The following is a 13,286-nucleotide window of genomic DNA, read 5'->3' as shown; positions in this document are numbered from 1 at the left end:
TTGTTGCTAATATAAAATTTCTACGCTATGCCTACATTTTCACTAAAATTGAAATATCTCACAAACTATAAGTCCTAGGTATGCAGAACCTTCGATAAAGTTCACCTATTTTTTTTAAGGTGCCTTCAAAAATGCAGTAAAATACAGGGTGTTCCATTTAAAAATACATAACTTTGATATGGTATGCTTTTCCTGGACACCCTGTATATTTCAAAATATTTTTAAAATGTAGCCGTAATCAACCTACACATACCCACCTTAACAGGTTTCTGTAACATTTGCCGTTTGGTCCCTATCGAAAAAATTTTACTTTTTTCAGTTATTTTTGGACACTTGAAATGAATAAAATCTTTATCACTCTTTTTTACCATGAAAGAACAACTCTTAACGAAAAAAATGAGTCTCGATTCGTTTCTCTACGACTATTCGTCGAGCAAGAGCCGATTTTTGAGATCACCTTTTTTTTTGAAAAATCGATATAACTCGAAAAATTTTTATTATTTTTTAATTTTGCTTGATGCAGCAAAGATTTTACAGCAAATAACAAGTTTCAAAACCTTAATTTGCAAGAGATACAGCAAAAACAAAAAAATTCGATTTTTGATGTTTTTTTTTATATATCTCGAAAAGTAATATAACATTCGATATATTTAAAAATACCAATCGATAGGTTTTTTTAATAGCTACAACTTACTCATTTACCTTTTTTCGATTGTAGTTCAATTTTTATTTATTAGTGAAAAACCGTTTTTTTTACTTTTATGAATTTTTTAAGTTAACTTCGCTATTTATGCGCCTCAAGAAAAATGGACTTATCTCTTTTAGATCTATTTTCCTATATCACGATATTTTTTATTTCCGGGTGGTATTTTTTGTAAATTTAACATTAGGCCGTGACAGATTGATTGGACTATCTCATACTTTAAAACATTAAAAAATTCATTAAAAAATATACAAAGTCTCATTTAATATTTAATCAGTAAAGACTACTTATGATTTTTTTTTTCATTGTCAAATTTGGACAAAGCATGTTTTTAATTTAAAATCTGACTGTCACTGGACACTCTGCTGAGATTTGTATAAGGTTCCCAAAAAATTTTTTCAATTCTAGGTAAAGCGTATTAAAGAAAATAATCTAATAAAAAACACAAACATTTTAGATAATCTAGTTGCATTTTTGGTTTAATTAATTATTTATAATTTCTTTAATTTTAAAATGAAATTTAATGATATCCGTTCTCAAAGTGGAAGCATTTTTTATTGCATGCACAATATATATATTTTTTTTTCTATTCACTCACTAAATTCTTCCCTGTTATTCACATCTTCACTGCAATAAACAAAATCTTTTAAATGCCTAAAAGAAAGAAGACAAGAATCGTCTAGTGACTAGGCGATTCTTGTCTTGACTAGACTCTAGTCATTAGGTGTTTTTCCACTTTTTCTAGAATTTCTTTCTCAATTTCAGTTATTTCAAATGGTACAAGCCTTCATACATATCCTCTTTGCTCGTTTAAACAACCTTTATCAAGTCAACTCTGTGCTGTGCCCAGTGATTCCTTCTGCATATGAATGAGATGCTGCGCTTGCACTTTGTCAGCATTCCTCATAAATTAAAAGTGTGTCTGCAAGTTTATTTCGTAAACATGTACTTACCATTATTTAAAAACAGTATTTCTGGTAAAAATCACGATTACCCTTTCTACAAAACTGTTTCCAATTTAATTTGTTAAAAAATTACAGTGTTAATATCAATTAATTTTGAAGGTATTATCTGGGAGTCATGTAAAATGAATGGTAGGAGATATAAAAGCCTCAATCAAAAGTTATCCATGCTCTTGGAAAATGCCTACCAGCAATACCTGCTTAAACAAATTGCCGAACCCGACGAAGATAACAATATAGTGACTCTCGATGGAAAGATTGTAGTTGACTTCAAATCCAATCTTATGCTGAAGCCTAGCAAGAAGAAGATGAGGAGGACATTTGAAACGGGCCTGTGGCTGCAGATGAAGAGCAGTCCCAACCAAATGCACATTCATGCGAAGATCAACAGGTTGCAGATCGACAACCAGATATTTGACTGCATATTCCCAATAGTCCTTGCCCCAGTGCCTCCACCAAAGAGTGTAGCGGTTGATAGTGGTGAGTTTCATATACAATGTGTCCTGCTAGACAAAAAATTAATTGTTTTTATAGAGTTAGAAATATTGTAGGTACATATATTATCGGAAAACAATATTGATAACTGCTAGTTTTAAATTGTCGCAAGATCGTCAGTTTGTGGCAGATTATCAGAATAACGTGCTATTTTTATTCTGCTGTGTTGCACTGTTTTGAAAATTATTCACACATGACACATTTTTAAGTCTATAAATTAATTTGACTAAAAATAATTTGGTTTGGAATTGTTTCCCGTTGTGAAAGGCAGATTTTTTCTTAACAATATTGTGGGAAACGACAACTTTGCGGGTTAAAGACTTGTTCAGCACTGAGTTACACTCATAAATCTAACATCATTCGTCAGCAGAACCATCGGACATATACCAGTTTCGAACTTACTAGTTCTAATCAGTATGTTATAGGTGACGTGACTGATGAATGATCTAAATATTTTGATACCAGGTTGCTCTCTGCCATTTTGGCTTAGACTGCATAGCAGTAACCACTTGAGACGTAACATACTCTGTATTTTATACCTAAGCCTAAAAAGCAAACTCTTCATGAACTTGATGTGGTATTAATATTGAGATTTAAAACGATGATTAAAATGTACAAATTTTTTTATGAATCAAATTAAAAGGTATTTATTTGAGCAGAATAAACTTTGGACTTTACAAATCTCCACAAGTTTCACTGTTACCTGAGCTGAGTCGTCCATTAAATTTCTGCCGTAACAAGTGGATAGTTTCATGTGCTGTATGGCAGGTGGCACCATCATACTGGAATCCAATGTCATCCAAATCCATGCCATCCAAATGAAGCCACAAAAAGTTTAATAGCTTCTTTGATATTGTTCTCCATTGACAGTCGCTGCGTTTCAAGCCTTATTTTCAAAAAAGAATGGACCAATCACCCCATCAGCGCAAAATCCACTCCGTACTGTCATTGTACATACATTGGTCGTTCTTGAATGACCCGAGGATTGTCTATGCCATAAATTCGACAGTTTTTCTTGGTCAAGTATCCGGAAGATGCAAATGCGCCTCGTCATCAAAAATGATTTTTTTAGCAAAATGACTGTCCACTTGTTGATTCTCCAACAATGTCTGGCGCATTAAATGGTCATCTGCTTTCAATTTCTGTGTTAGCTGAATCTTGAATAGATGCAGATGCAGATCTTTTGTTAAAATCCGCTGCACTGTGTTTTTTAAAATGTTTAGTTGCAGTGACCGACGGCGCACTGGGGTTACAAGAATTTCGCCACACTATCACTCACTGTAGCAATATTTGTATGTATGCAACCGAACTTGTTTTTTCAAATTTGGCAACTAATCTTTTCACAGTTGTTTCATCGGAGTTCCTTCTATGGAAAATTCCACATAGTTTACGCACAGTCTCAGCTACACACTCTCCATACATGTAATGAATTTCCAGAGTCTTCACTTGCGCATACTTCGTATAGTGCTCCATTTTCTCTAACCGCAATGTGCTTACTATAGCGTGTGACCCTGCACAGTACTGCCAACTCTTCAGAATGAAAATGGTGCACAATTCAAATCCTACGATTTATACAAGGTTCTTCACGGTAAGTGGCCTATTAGACGTTTCAGGTGAACCAAAGACAATACGAAGCTGAAATTTTATTTACGGGGGTTATCAGATATGTTCACTTCAATGAAAATAATGCCATCAATGTAGTACTTCCGGTTATACCGGAAGTAGCTGTCAACCTTGTTATTTTAAATGGATCATCCTATATATTATTGCATTATCGACAAGATAAATTAAAAATAAATCAAAAATGTTAAAGCTTGCCTGTACCTAAATCTAACCGTTTTCGAGATAATCGACATTTTATAAAAATTTTGACAGATGTAAACGTTTTGAAAATTCTTTATATCTCTCTTCGTTCTGGGAGCTTTCACTTGCTTTTCAGAATACGCAAAGAACTTAAGGTGCACTAGCTTCCGTTATCAAAATTACCTAAAGAAAATTACAGGTTCGGAAAGTCCCCATGGTACATCAGCCGTTACGTGAGAGCTATAAAGTAAGTCATAGAAATCCGTGCGATAGACAAAGATGGTTACATTGAAGACGTTTCATAATCTGAATAGTCAGTCCCACTTCTAACCCGAAACGGGCGGTGACTATTCAGATTATGAAATGTCTTCACTATAGCCATCCTTGTCTATCGCAGGGATTTCTTTACTTTACTTGTCGCTCTCTTGTAAAGGAAGATGGACCATGTGGATTTTCCAGCCCTGTATACTAAGTGACTCATTTTTCACGTTACATTTTCAAAACTTAAAACCGACATAACTTTTTAAATTCAAATTGAACACCCTGTATTTTTCTGCATCATATTATAAAAAATAAAATTCATTTTTCACCGATATAGGCATTGTAGGGGTTACAGCTTCAATTTTCTCAGATATTTGCGGGTTACTTACATTTTCGAGAATATTACGTTAAAATATCATCAAATGTGCCTTGAAAGGCAAATATTAGTATTGTCATTCAGTATTCTACAAGAGTATCAAGAACTTCCTCGACAAAATGCAAAAATGCAGAATAATTATTTTAAAGAAGATATTTTGAAGTTATTTTATATCCATGGGACGGACATTCACCATGAATCAGTATTAGCTGCATTTCTATGATTTGGTATTTTGCAAAATTTGAAGAATTGGACGCGAATGAAACTCGGCCACCTACATACAATAGCGTTCTTTGTAGAACATTGATTTTTTTTCATAATTACATTAATAAAGTGCGTTGTTTCACGTTTGTTGCATCTTTTAAACAAAGGGGGTATATTTACACAAAAATAATACCTAAGATTTTCATCCATTGGGATACTATTATTAGCAACTGCAAGTGCAATAAAGAGCAAATAAGCATCATTTCATTAAGAAGACAATGAAATGTAAATTAACCAAAATGTTAAGTTATAGTATCCTCTCAACTTCATTCCAAATATCATAAAATTATAATAATGCATTATTACCTAGTTATTTGAAATTATCTATTTATTGTCTTTGCTATTCTTTAAAAACATTTACAACATTAAAAATTATAAAAAAATTCTAAGAAAACCAACCGAAATCATTTCATGAATTATTCTGTTTCAGTTGCAAAATACCAAATCAGAGAAATACAGCTAATAATTTTGATTCACGATAAATGTTCCATGGATATAGAAAAAATTCAAAATATCTTCATTAGAATAATTATTTTGCATTTTTTTGTCGAGCAAATACTTGATACCGAATGACAGTACCAATATTTGCCTTTCAAGTAAGAGATATTTTTAACGTAATTAAGAATGTAAGTAAACTACAAATATCTGAGAAAATTGAAACTGTAACTCCTACAATGCCTATATCGATGAAAAGAGAATTTGATTTTCTATAATATGATGTAGAAAGATATAGGATGTTCCATTTGAATTTAAAAAGTTTTGCCAGTTTTAAGTTTTCGAAATGTAACGTGAAAAATAGGACACTTAGTATAATTTTCTTCAGGTAATTTTTGATAGACGAAGGTAGTGCATGTTATATTCTTTGTGTATTCCAAAAACCAAGTGAAAGCTCCCAGAACGAAGAAAGATATAAGGAATTTTCGAAACGCTTGCATCTGTCAAAATTTTTGCAAAATGACGATTAGCTTTAACATTTTTGACTTATTTTTAATTTATCTTGTCGATAATGCAATAATATATGTGGTGTTCCTTTTAAAATAACGAAGTTGATAGCTACTTCCGGTATAACCGGAAGTGCTACATTGATGGCTTTATTTTCATTGAAGTGAACATATCTGATAACCCCCGTAAATAAAATTTCAGTCATATTGTCTGGTTCCTCTGAAACGTCTAATAGGCCACTTACCGTGAAGAACCCTGTATAAATGATGATGGTAGAAAGTGTTTCTTCTAATGTTAAAATTTTTTAAGGATTTTAAACTCTGATGTGAGTTAAGACTGGTTCATATTAAAATGAAATTTCAAATTTTTCACTTTCGTTGATTTGTATTAAAATTCAGAACTGACATAATTGGTGGGATTATATTGCATGCTGCAGTTAACAATAAATAAAATTAAAACGAAGTGTAAAAATTGAACTTATATTTGAAAAATATTTTGAGTTGGAGATTTTACTAATCTTATGTTAGAAATTGGCAAAATTTCCTAGAATTTTTTTGCAATACTTTGTTCTTATATGAACAGCAACATTTTAGATGGACCCTATTTTTGTGATTTCGCAAAAATTGTATACACATTCATTGTAACAAGCACTGGGCTTTCTTCTTCTTCTCAATTGATGGCCTAACATTTAGATGTATTTGGCCAGGTTCACACTTTATCCTATAACACATTCTCGGAGCATATACCGGGTGGTATGTTGCTCAGGGGGATCTCTCTAATATAGGCCATTGAAGGCCAGCATTCTCCCAACATGGACTCTCTTGTTGACGAGACGGCAGTGCATTCACATAGTACATGCAATACCGTCTCGTCTTCCTGTTCGCAGCCCCTACAAAGAGGTGTTTCACACTTCCCCATATTGTAAAGGTGTTTGCTTAGCCAACAGTGTCCAGTTTGAATACCTGTCACCAAGCGAAGATTTGACCTTGACATGGCCAGGTATTTTTTGGCTGTATCTTTGCTAATGATACACTAAGAGCTCCTTAGCGAAGTGACAGCTAATTGTTGGAGTGTATGCATGTTGATTAGGGTGTGGCTGTCTGTCCATAAGCACACTATCCCTTATGTATCGTTCACACAGCTTTTCCATCGTTTTCAACAGAGACGAGGTCAGGCTGATGGGTCGATACGCCTTTGGGGAGGTATAATCCAGCCTCCCTGCTTTGGGAATGAATACAACCCTTACTTCCCTCAAGATCTTTGGAATGTAAAGGTGTGCAAAGCACAGCCCAAACATCCGCTCCAGGTGCGGTATTAAAACATCCAAGCCCCATTGTAAGAGGGCTGGATATATACCGTCAGTGCCTGGTGATTTGAAGGGTGAGAAGGTTTGCATTGCCTATCTAATTTTGTCCTCAGTTACAGTTTGGTTGGCAATCTGCCAATCCATGACTGCAGGTGGGTTTTCAATTTAGTCTGGCCAATCTTCCCGTTCCACTGATGTGGATCCTGGGAAGTGCCAGTGGTGTACTAATATTTTTTTACTAAATCAATGGAGACCCCTATTTTCTCCGTCACTGGTAAAGTAAAAAAAAATGAAAAATTCTCCAAAGATCACATGTACAGTGCAAAATCATTTATAAAAATCTTACGGGTGAAACCTCATCACCTGCAGAAAAATTCGAAAAATATATTTTTTTTGGGGAAACTTTAACGCGCTGTATCTCAAGAAGTAAACATTTGTCGGGTATAGTTTATTTAGCAAACTAACATTATTTTTTGATAATGTATTGATTCCTTAAGTTTGATCAAAAAAAAAAAGTGGACCACCCTGTATACTCCTAAAGACAACAAACGAACTCAAAACTAAAAATGCAAAACAGAGGTTTTGCAAATTTAAAACCATATAGGTAACTACCAACAATGTGAAAACAAAACGAATTAAATTAAAGTACCTATGTTCACAATTTTAATTAATAAGTAAGTAGTTAGGTATCTAACTACCTAAAGAAAATAAACACGAAACAAAAATGCGACTATGAAGTTTTAAATGATTCACAATAAGAAAAAAACAAACAAATTATTAAAACTCAATGAAATAAAAGTATGTTTGCAAGTATCTATGTATGTTCCGACTACCTAAAGACAACAAATACAAAACAAAAATGTGACCTTAAAATATCGAACGCAATTATAACTTTCCAACAACACCCAGAAAGAAAACACAGTCGTCAGTCGTCACCTCCATTCGCTCCAAGTCAGTTTATTAAAGGATCACGCGCGCGTTATCGTTCGGCTTATTAGCTAAACAGTAGGCAAGACGGTGCGGTGCGGGGGAGGGTCGGCGATCGCATCAAGCGAAGCGAGGCGCTTGAATTTTATTCTCGCGTCCGTAATTTTTTTGTGATTACTCCTAAGATATTCATTTAAATTATATGGTGTAAAAGAGTAAAATAATGTGCATGAAATGCTTAAAGCCTCTAACTTATTTAAAATGATAAGGATTAATACCGTATTTGTGTAAATAGCTTTTACATTACCGCTTTATAATTGCCAATTTTTTAAAGTATTAAAATGGATATAGGTAGTATGTTATCTTTAACATATAGACATATGCCATCGCATACTTTTCTGTAGGCATATATAAGATACACAATTCCACCACACGTTGATACACTACATAAACTTTCGGATGCGTGGCGCGGGGTCACGGGGCGCCCGCGCGGCCCGGTCGAATCACGGCGACACGAAATTAATTTCGTTGCGCATTATTTTGATTTTGCTATATCCTAAGATATTCATTTGATTTGCATGGTGTAAAGCGAAAAAATAATCTTCATGAAATGCTCAAGCCAATTAAGAGATAGACATATGCCATCGTGGACTTTCTGTAGACCTATATAAGATACACGATTCCACCATACATTATTTTGTTATATCTCAAAGGGTTTAGGCAGCGTTTTCGTTGATTGCTCCCAGATGGTTTATTTTTTTCCGACACCTCCAACAAATATCGTTAATGTATACAAAAACTTAACAAATTATATACTAAAACCTTCCTCGAAAACCACTCTATCCATTGGTGAAAACAGCATGAAAATCGATGCAGTAGTTTTTTAGTTTATCGCAAACAGACAGACAGACGCGGCGGAGGACTTTGTTTTATAATATGTAGTGATTTTTTGTTGTATTCACATATCCTTGTATGCCTTTGTGTACACATTGACCCATTCACATATGTTGTTTTTTTATTTATTTGATGACAATAATAATTATTATTAATTTTTTTTTATTAATTCAAATATTCCATTAATCTTTATAGATTTATTTGATTGGTATTTAAAAAATTCATTAGAATTATTGATCCTTCTACAGTCAAATTCATCATCATTAATTTTACATTAATCGGGGTTGATGTATTACATGCTTGGGCAATTAGATAATATATGTCAATATTTGGAATTTTGTTGATTTCATATTCAAAAATGATATGATCAAATCACCTAATTGGCCACATTCACATTCCGGGCTATCATTGACACCGATTTTGAATTTATGTGCTTCAGAGAGACAATGACCCATACGCATACGTATCATTGTAGAACAGTGGTTTCTATTAAAGTATGGGAATAATTGAAACCAAGGTTTTTTTGGGAATCTATACTGTACCCCCGAGTACCATCTACCTTTGTTTTTTAACTCGTTTTCCCAAAAATTATGCCATTTATTATTAAGGAGTTTTTTACATGCGATCAAAATGTCATTTTTATCTAGGGGAATGTTGTTGGTGACTGCAAAATGTTTCCCTAGGTTTGCTAGCCAATCTGCAGTTTCATTACCTAGAATATTAGTATGTCCCGGAATCCATGCTAATTCAATACATGTTCCATTATTATTAGAATTAATGATCATTTCTTTTGTTAGAATCGTGATATAATCTTTTCTTTTATAATTTTTGTCAGAAGTTAATTTTTCCAAGGCGCCCTGAGAGTCGGAAAAAATTACCCTTTTTTGATATTGTTTGTCAGGCAATAACTACAAGTTTTATTTATCGCAGCAATTTCTGCTGTGCATATTTGTGCAAATTTGGGGAGGCTATCATGATAGGAATAATTAGTTTGTGGTATGTATACACCCACACCCACTTTTTCTTCGACAGAATCTAGAGATCCATCTGTGAAAATTTGACAATAATCCGAATACGATTGTTCTATTAGGTATTTGAACTCGTTATTGTTATCTACACCCTTTTTTTGTTTTAAATTCTTATAGTCCAATTTATGCATTTGATGATCGTATTCATATACAAAAAATGGTATATTATCTAACTTTTTAATCTGTTTAAAGTTTAAAGTATTGTGAAAAATCCCTGTATGTTTTAATTATTATTGATTCCTCTCTGTTTTTCCAATAATTAACTTTTAATGTACAATATTCATGAAGGTCTTCAATTAAATTTTGGATAGGGTGATCTATTATTGAATAAACCTTTGTTAAATATTTAATTGTTAACCATATTTTTCTGTAATCAATTGACATTTCTGCGCATTCTGCTAGTAAAGCTGTTCTCGGGGTTGATCTCATACATCCTGTTATTATTCTTAGGGCTTGGTATTGTATTTTTTTCATTTTGTTGTTATTACTTTTGCTTAGGGGACTGATTGCTTGGCATCCGTAATCTAAATGAGTTCTAATTAGACTTTTATATATATTATGCAAAGTGTTAGGGTCTGCGCCCCACCAGGTACCACATAATGCACGCATGATATTCATATTTTTTTTAATTTTATCTATAATATACGTTGTATGTTTATTAAAATTTAAATTATGATCCAATATTATCCCTAAGTATTTTACCTCCTTTGTCCATGTGATGTTGTTATTATTATATTTTGTATTGCCTGTTATTTTTTTGGAATTTCCTTTTCTAAATATAACGGCTTGAGTTTTGTTGCTAGAAATCGTGAGATTATGTTTTTCAAACCAAACCTGGAGTTGACTTAGAGCTTTGTTAATTTGTTCAATTAAATTTTCTATCTGGTACCCACTGCATAAAATAACAATGTCATCTGCATAAGATATGATTTTAATATTTGAGGGTAGTTTTTCCTGAATATCATGAATGTAAATATTAAATAATAAAGGGCTTATCGGAGACCCTTGCGCTAAACCAATGTTAGTAACATTATTTCCTATTAGGTTTCCATTTTTATCTTTAATTTGAATAATTCGATTTGAGATGAGATTCATTACGCAATTACACAAGTATGTGGGAATGCCAATTGTTATTAATTTTTTATATAATTTGTAAATATTAACATTGTCGTATGCTGCTTTTATGTCTAGGAATACCCCTACCGTAAACATATTTCTGCTAAACCCTAATTGGATGTATGTTGTTATATAACTTATATTATCAACTACGCTCTTTCCTGATCTGAAACCGCTTTGTAGATCCCCGAAAATGTTGTTATTTTCAACAAACCATTCTATCCTATTTTTTATTAGGCTTTCCCATATTTTGCAAACACATGATGATAATGCTATTAACCTGTAGTTATTTGGATTGTTGTCTTGTTTATTTGGTTTGAGGAAAGGGATTATAGTATGTTTCTTCCAATCCGGAGGGATGTGTTCTCCTTCTAGGTATTTGTTAAATAAATTAAGTAATGTTAGTTTGACATTTATGGGGAGGTTGTTTAGCATAGAATATGAAATTTCGTCGACTCCCGTCGCAGTGTCCTTTTTATATTTTAAATTTGTTTCAAATTCGGCATATGTAAATTTGTTAATGTTTTCGTTGTTATCAATTATTTGGAACCCGGGATCAATCTGGCAGACAGTTAACTCGTTTAAAATTTCGTTCGCGATTTCAGTTGTTGGAAGTTTAGTATCATTATTGTTTGATAATGCATATGAGAATTTTTTTACCATAGACCATATTTCTGTCGTGCAAGTATTTCTATTTAGTTTTGAGCAAAATTCTCTAAATTTATTTTTTTTTTTAATTTTAATTACTTTTTTTACTATCGCTATACTTTTTTGAACTGCTATATAATTGGTTACAGTCGGATTTTCTCTAAATTCCCTGATCGCTACTTTCCTACCCTTAACAATTTTTGCACATTCTTCATCCCACCACGGGGTTGATGGATACTTATTATTATTAAATTTGTTATTTTTTCTTGGAATGCACTCTTCCGCAGCGTTATTAATAATGTTATATAATTCGTTATAATTAATATTTTTATTGATAGAATCTGTTTTTTCTGTTATATGAAGATAGTATTTTTTCCAATCTGCTTTCTTGAAGTTTCTTTTTGGTGGACTGTTGTAATGATGTAGGATTTGTGCTTTATGAATTGTACACAAGATCGGGAAGTGATCGCTTGATCCGCAGTCTGGTATCACACTCCAATTTGTTTTTATTGCGATTTGTGGTGAACATAATACTAAGTCTATTGCACTTACATTTGAACCGGGAGGGGTTAATCTAGTGGGAGACCCGTCATTCATCAATATTAGGTTTAAGGTTTCTAGAGTTGATTCTATTGTATTTCCATTAAAATCTTTTTTTTTACTTCCCCACAATGGGTTATGTGAATTAAGGTCGCCCATAATGATTCTTGGGGAATTGTATGTATTTACAAATCTAGACCATGTTGCTATGTTAATTTTATTGCCTGAGGGGCTATAGATGTTAATTACTGTGATATTATTTATTTTTATTGCCATCGTTTGTGTATTTTCAGGAAGGAAAGGATGGTTTTCTGTTACCACTGTGAAATCTATATTTTTTTTTATTGCAAAGGCAACCCCTCCATACCCGTCTGTTCTATCCTTTCTGATTATTTTGTATTTTTTAATGTGAAAGCTTTGATTTGATTTTAGCCAAGTTTCATTTAAAGCGATAACATCTGGCTCATATTCATTTATCAATAAAATTAAATTGTGTTTATTTGCGTTTATGCTTCTAATATTCCAGCTAATAATTTTTAAATCTACTTTATTATTATTTTTATTATACATTTTTTATTATTTGTTTTTTATTTGTTTTTGTTTGTTATTTAATAAAATGGGTCTGTTGAGCACCCTGGTTTGTCCCTGTCCACATATGTGGTATTTCGTTTGCAAATATGTTCTACAAAGCCTATCACTTGTTTTATTTGTTCCTCACTCATGTTACTAATCAGTTCTGCTATCATATTTTCTTGATTTATGCTATCGGTGGGTGTGTTTACGATTATTGGAGAATTACTGTAACTATTACTCCTTCCCGAAGGAGTTACTAGACACTGATTGTGTGCTACTTTATCAAATCCTGGTGTATCATTGGATTTTCTTTTTTTTGGATTTTGTGTAACCTGACTATATGATCTTAAATTTTTACTTTTATTATCAATGTCATCTAAACATACTATGCCCGAATTTTTACTTAAAACTGGGAAGTCCCGTGGATGTACATAATTTGTTTGTCTTT

The 13,286-nt window shown here is 32.7% G+C and overlaps 1 protein-coding gene across 2 annotated transcripts in view; it reads left to right on the top strand.

Annotated features, from left to right (window-relative positions):
- Positions 1 to 13,286, top strand: part of LOC108913639 (vacuolar protein sorting-associated protein 13) — a 108,843-nt gene that overhangs the window by 77,648 nt on the left and 17,909 nt on the right. For both annotated transcript variants that reach the window (XM_018719214.2, XM_018719215.2), the window contains one exon: positions 1,768 to 2,145. In XM_018719214.2, the coding sequence (XP_018574730.1) occupies positions 1,768 to 2,145 (378 nt within the window). The remainder of the gene's footprint in view (positions 1 to 1,767; positions 2,146 to 13,286) is intronic.

Source organism: Anoplophora glabripennis, unplaced genomic scaffold, assembly GCF_000390285.2.
Source record: "Anoplophora glabripennis isolate ALB-LARVAE unplaced genomic scaffold, Agla_2.0 scaffold719, whole genome shotgun sequence".
NCBI lineage: Eukaryota > Metazoa > Arthropoda > Insecta > Coleoptera > Cerambycidae > Anoplophora > Anoplophora glabripennis.
Note: the sequence above shows the minus strand (reverse complement) of the source record. Positions and strands in the feature narration are given on the sequence as shown.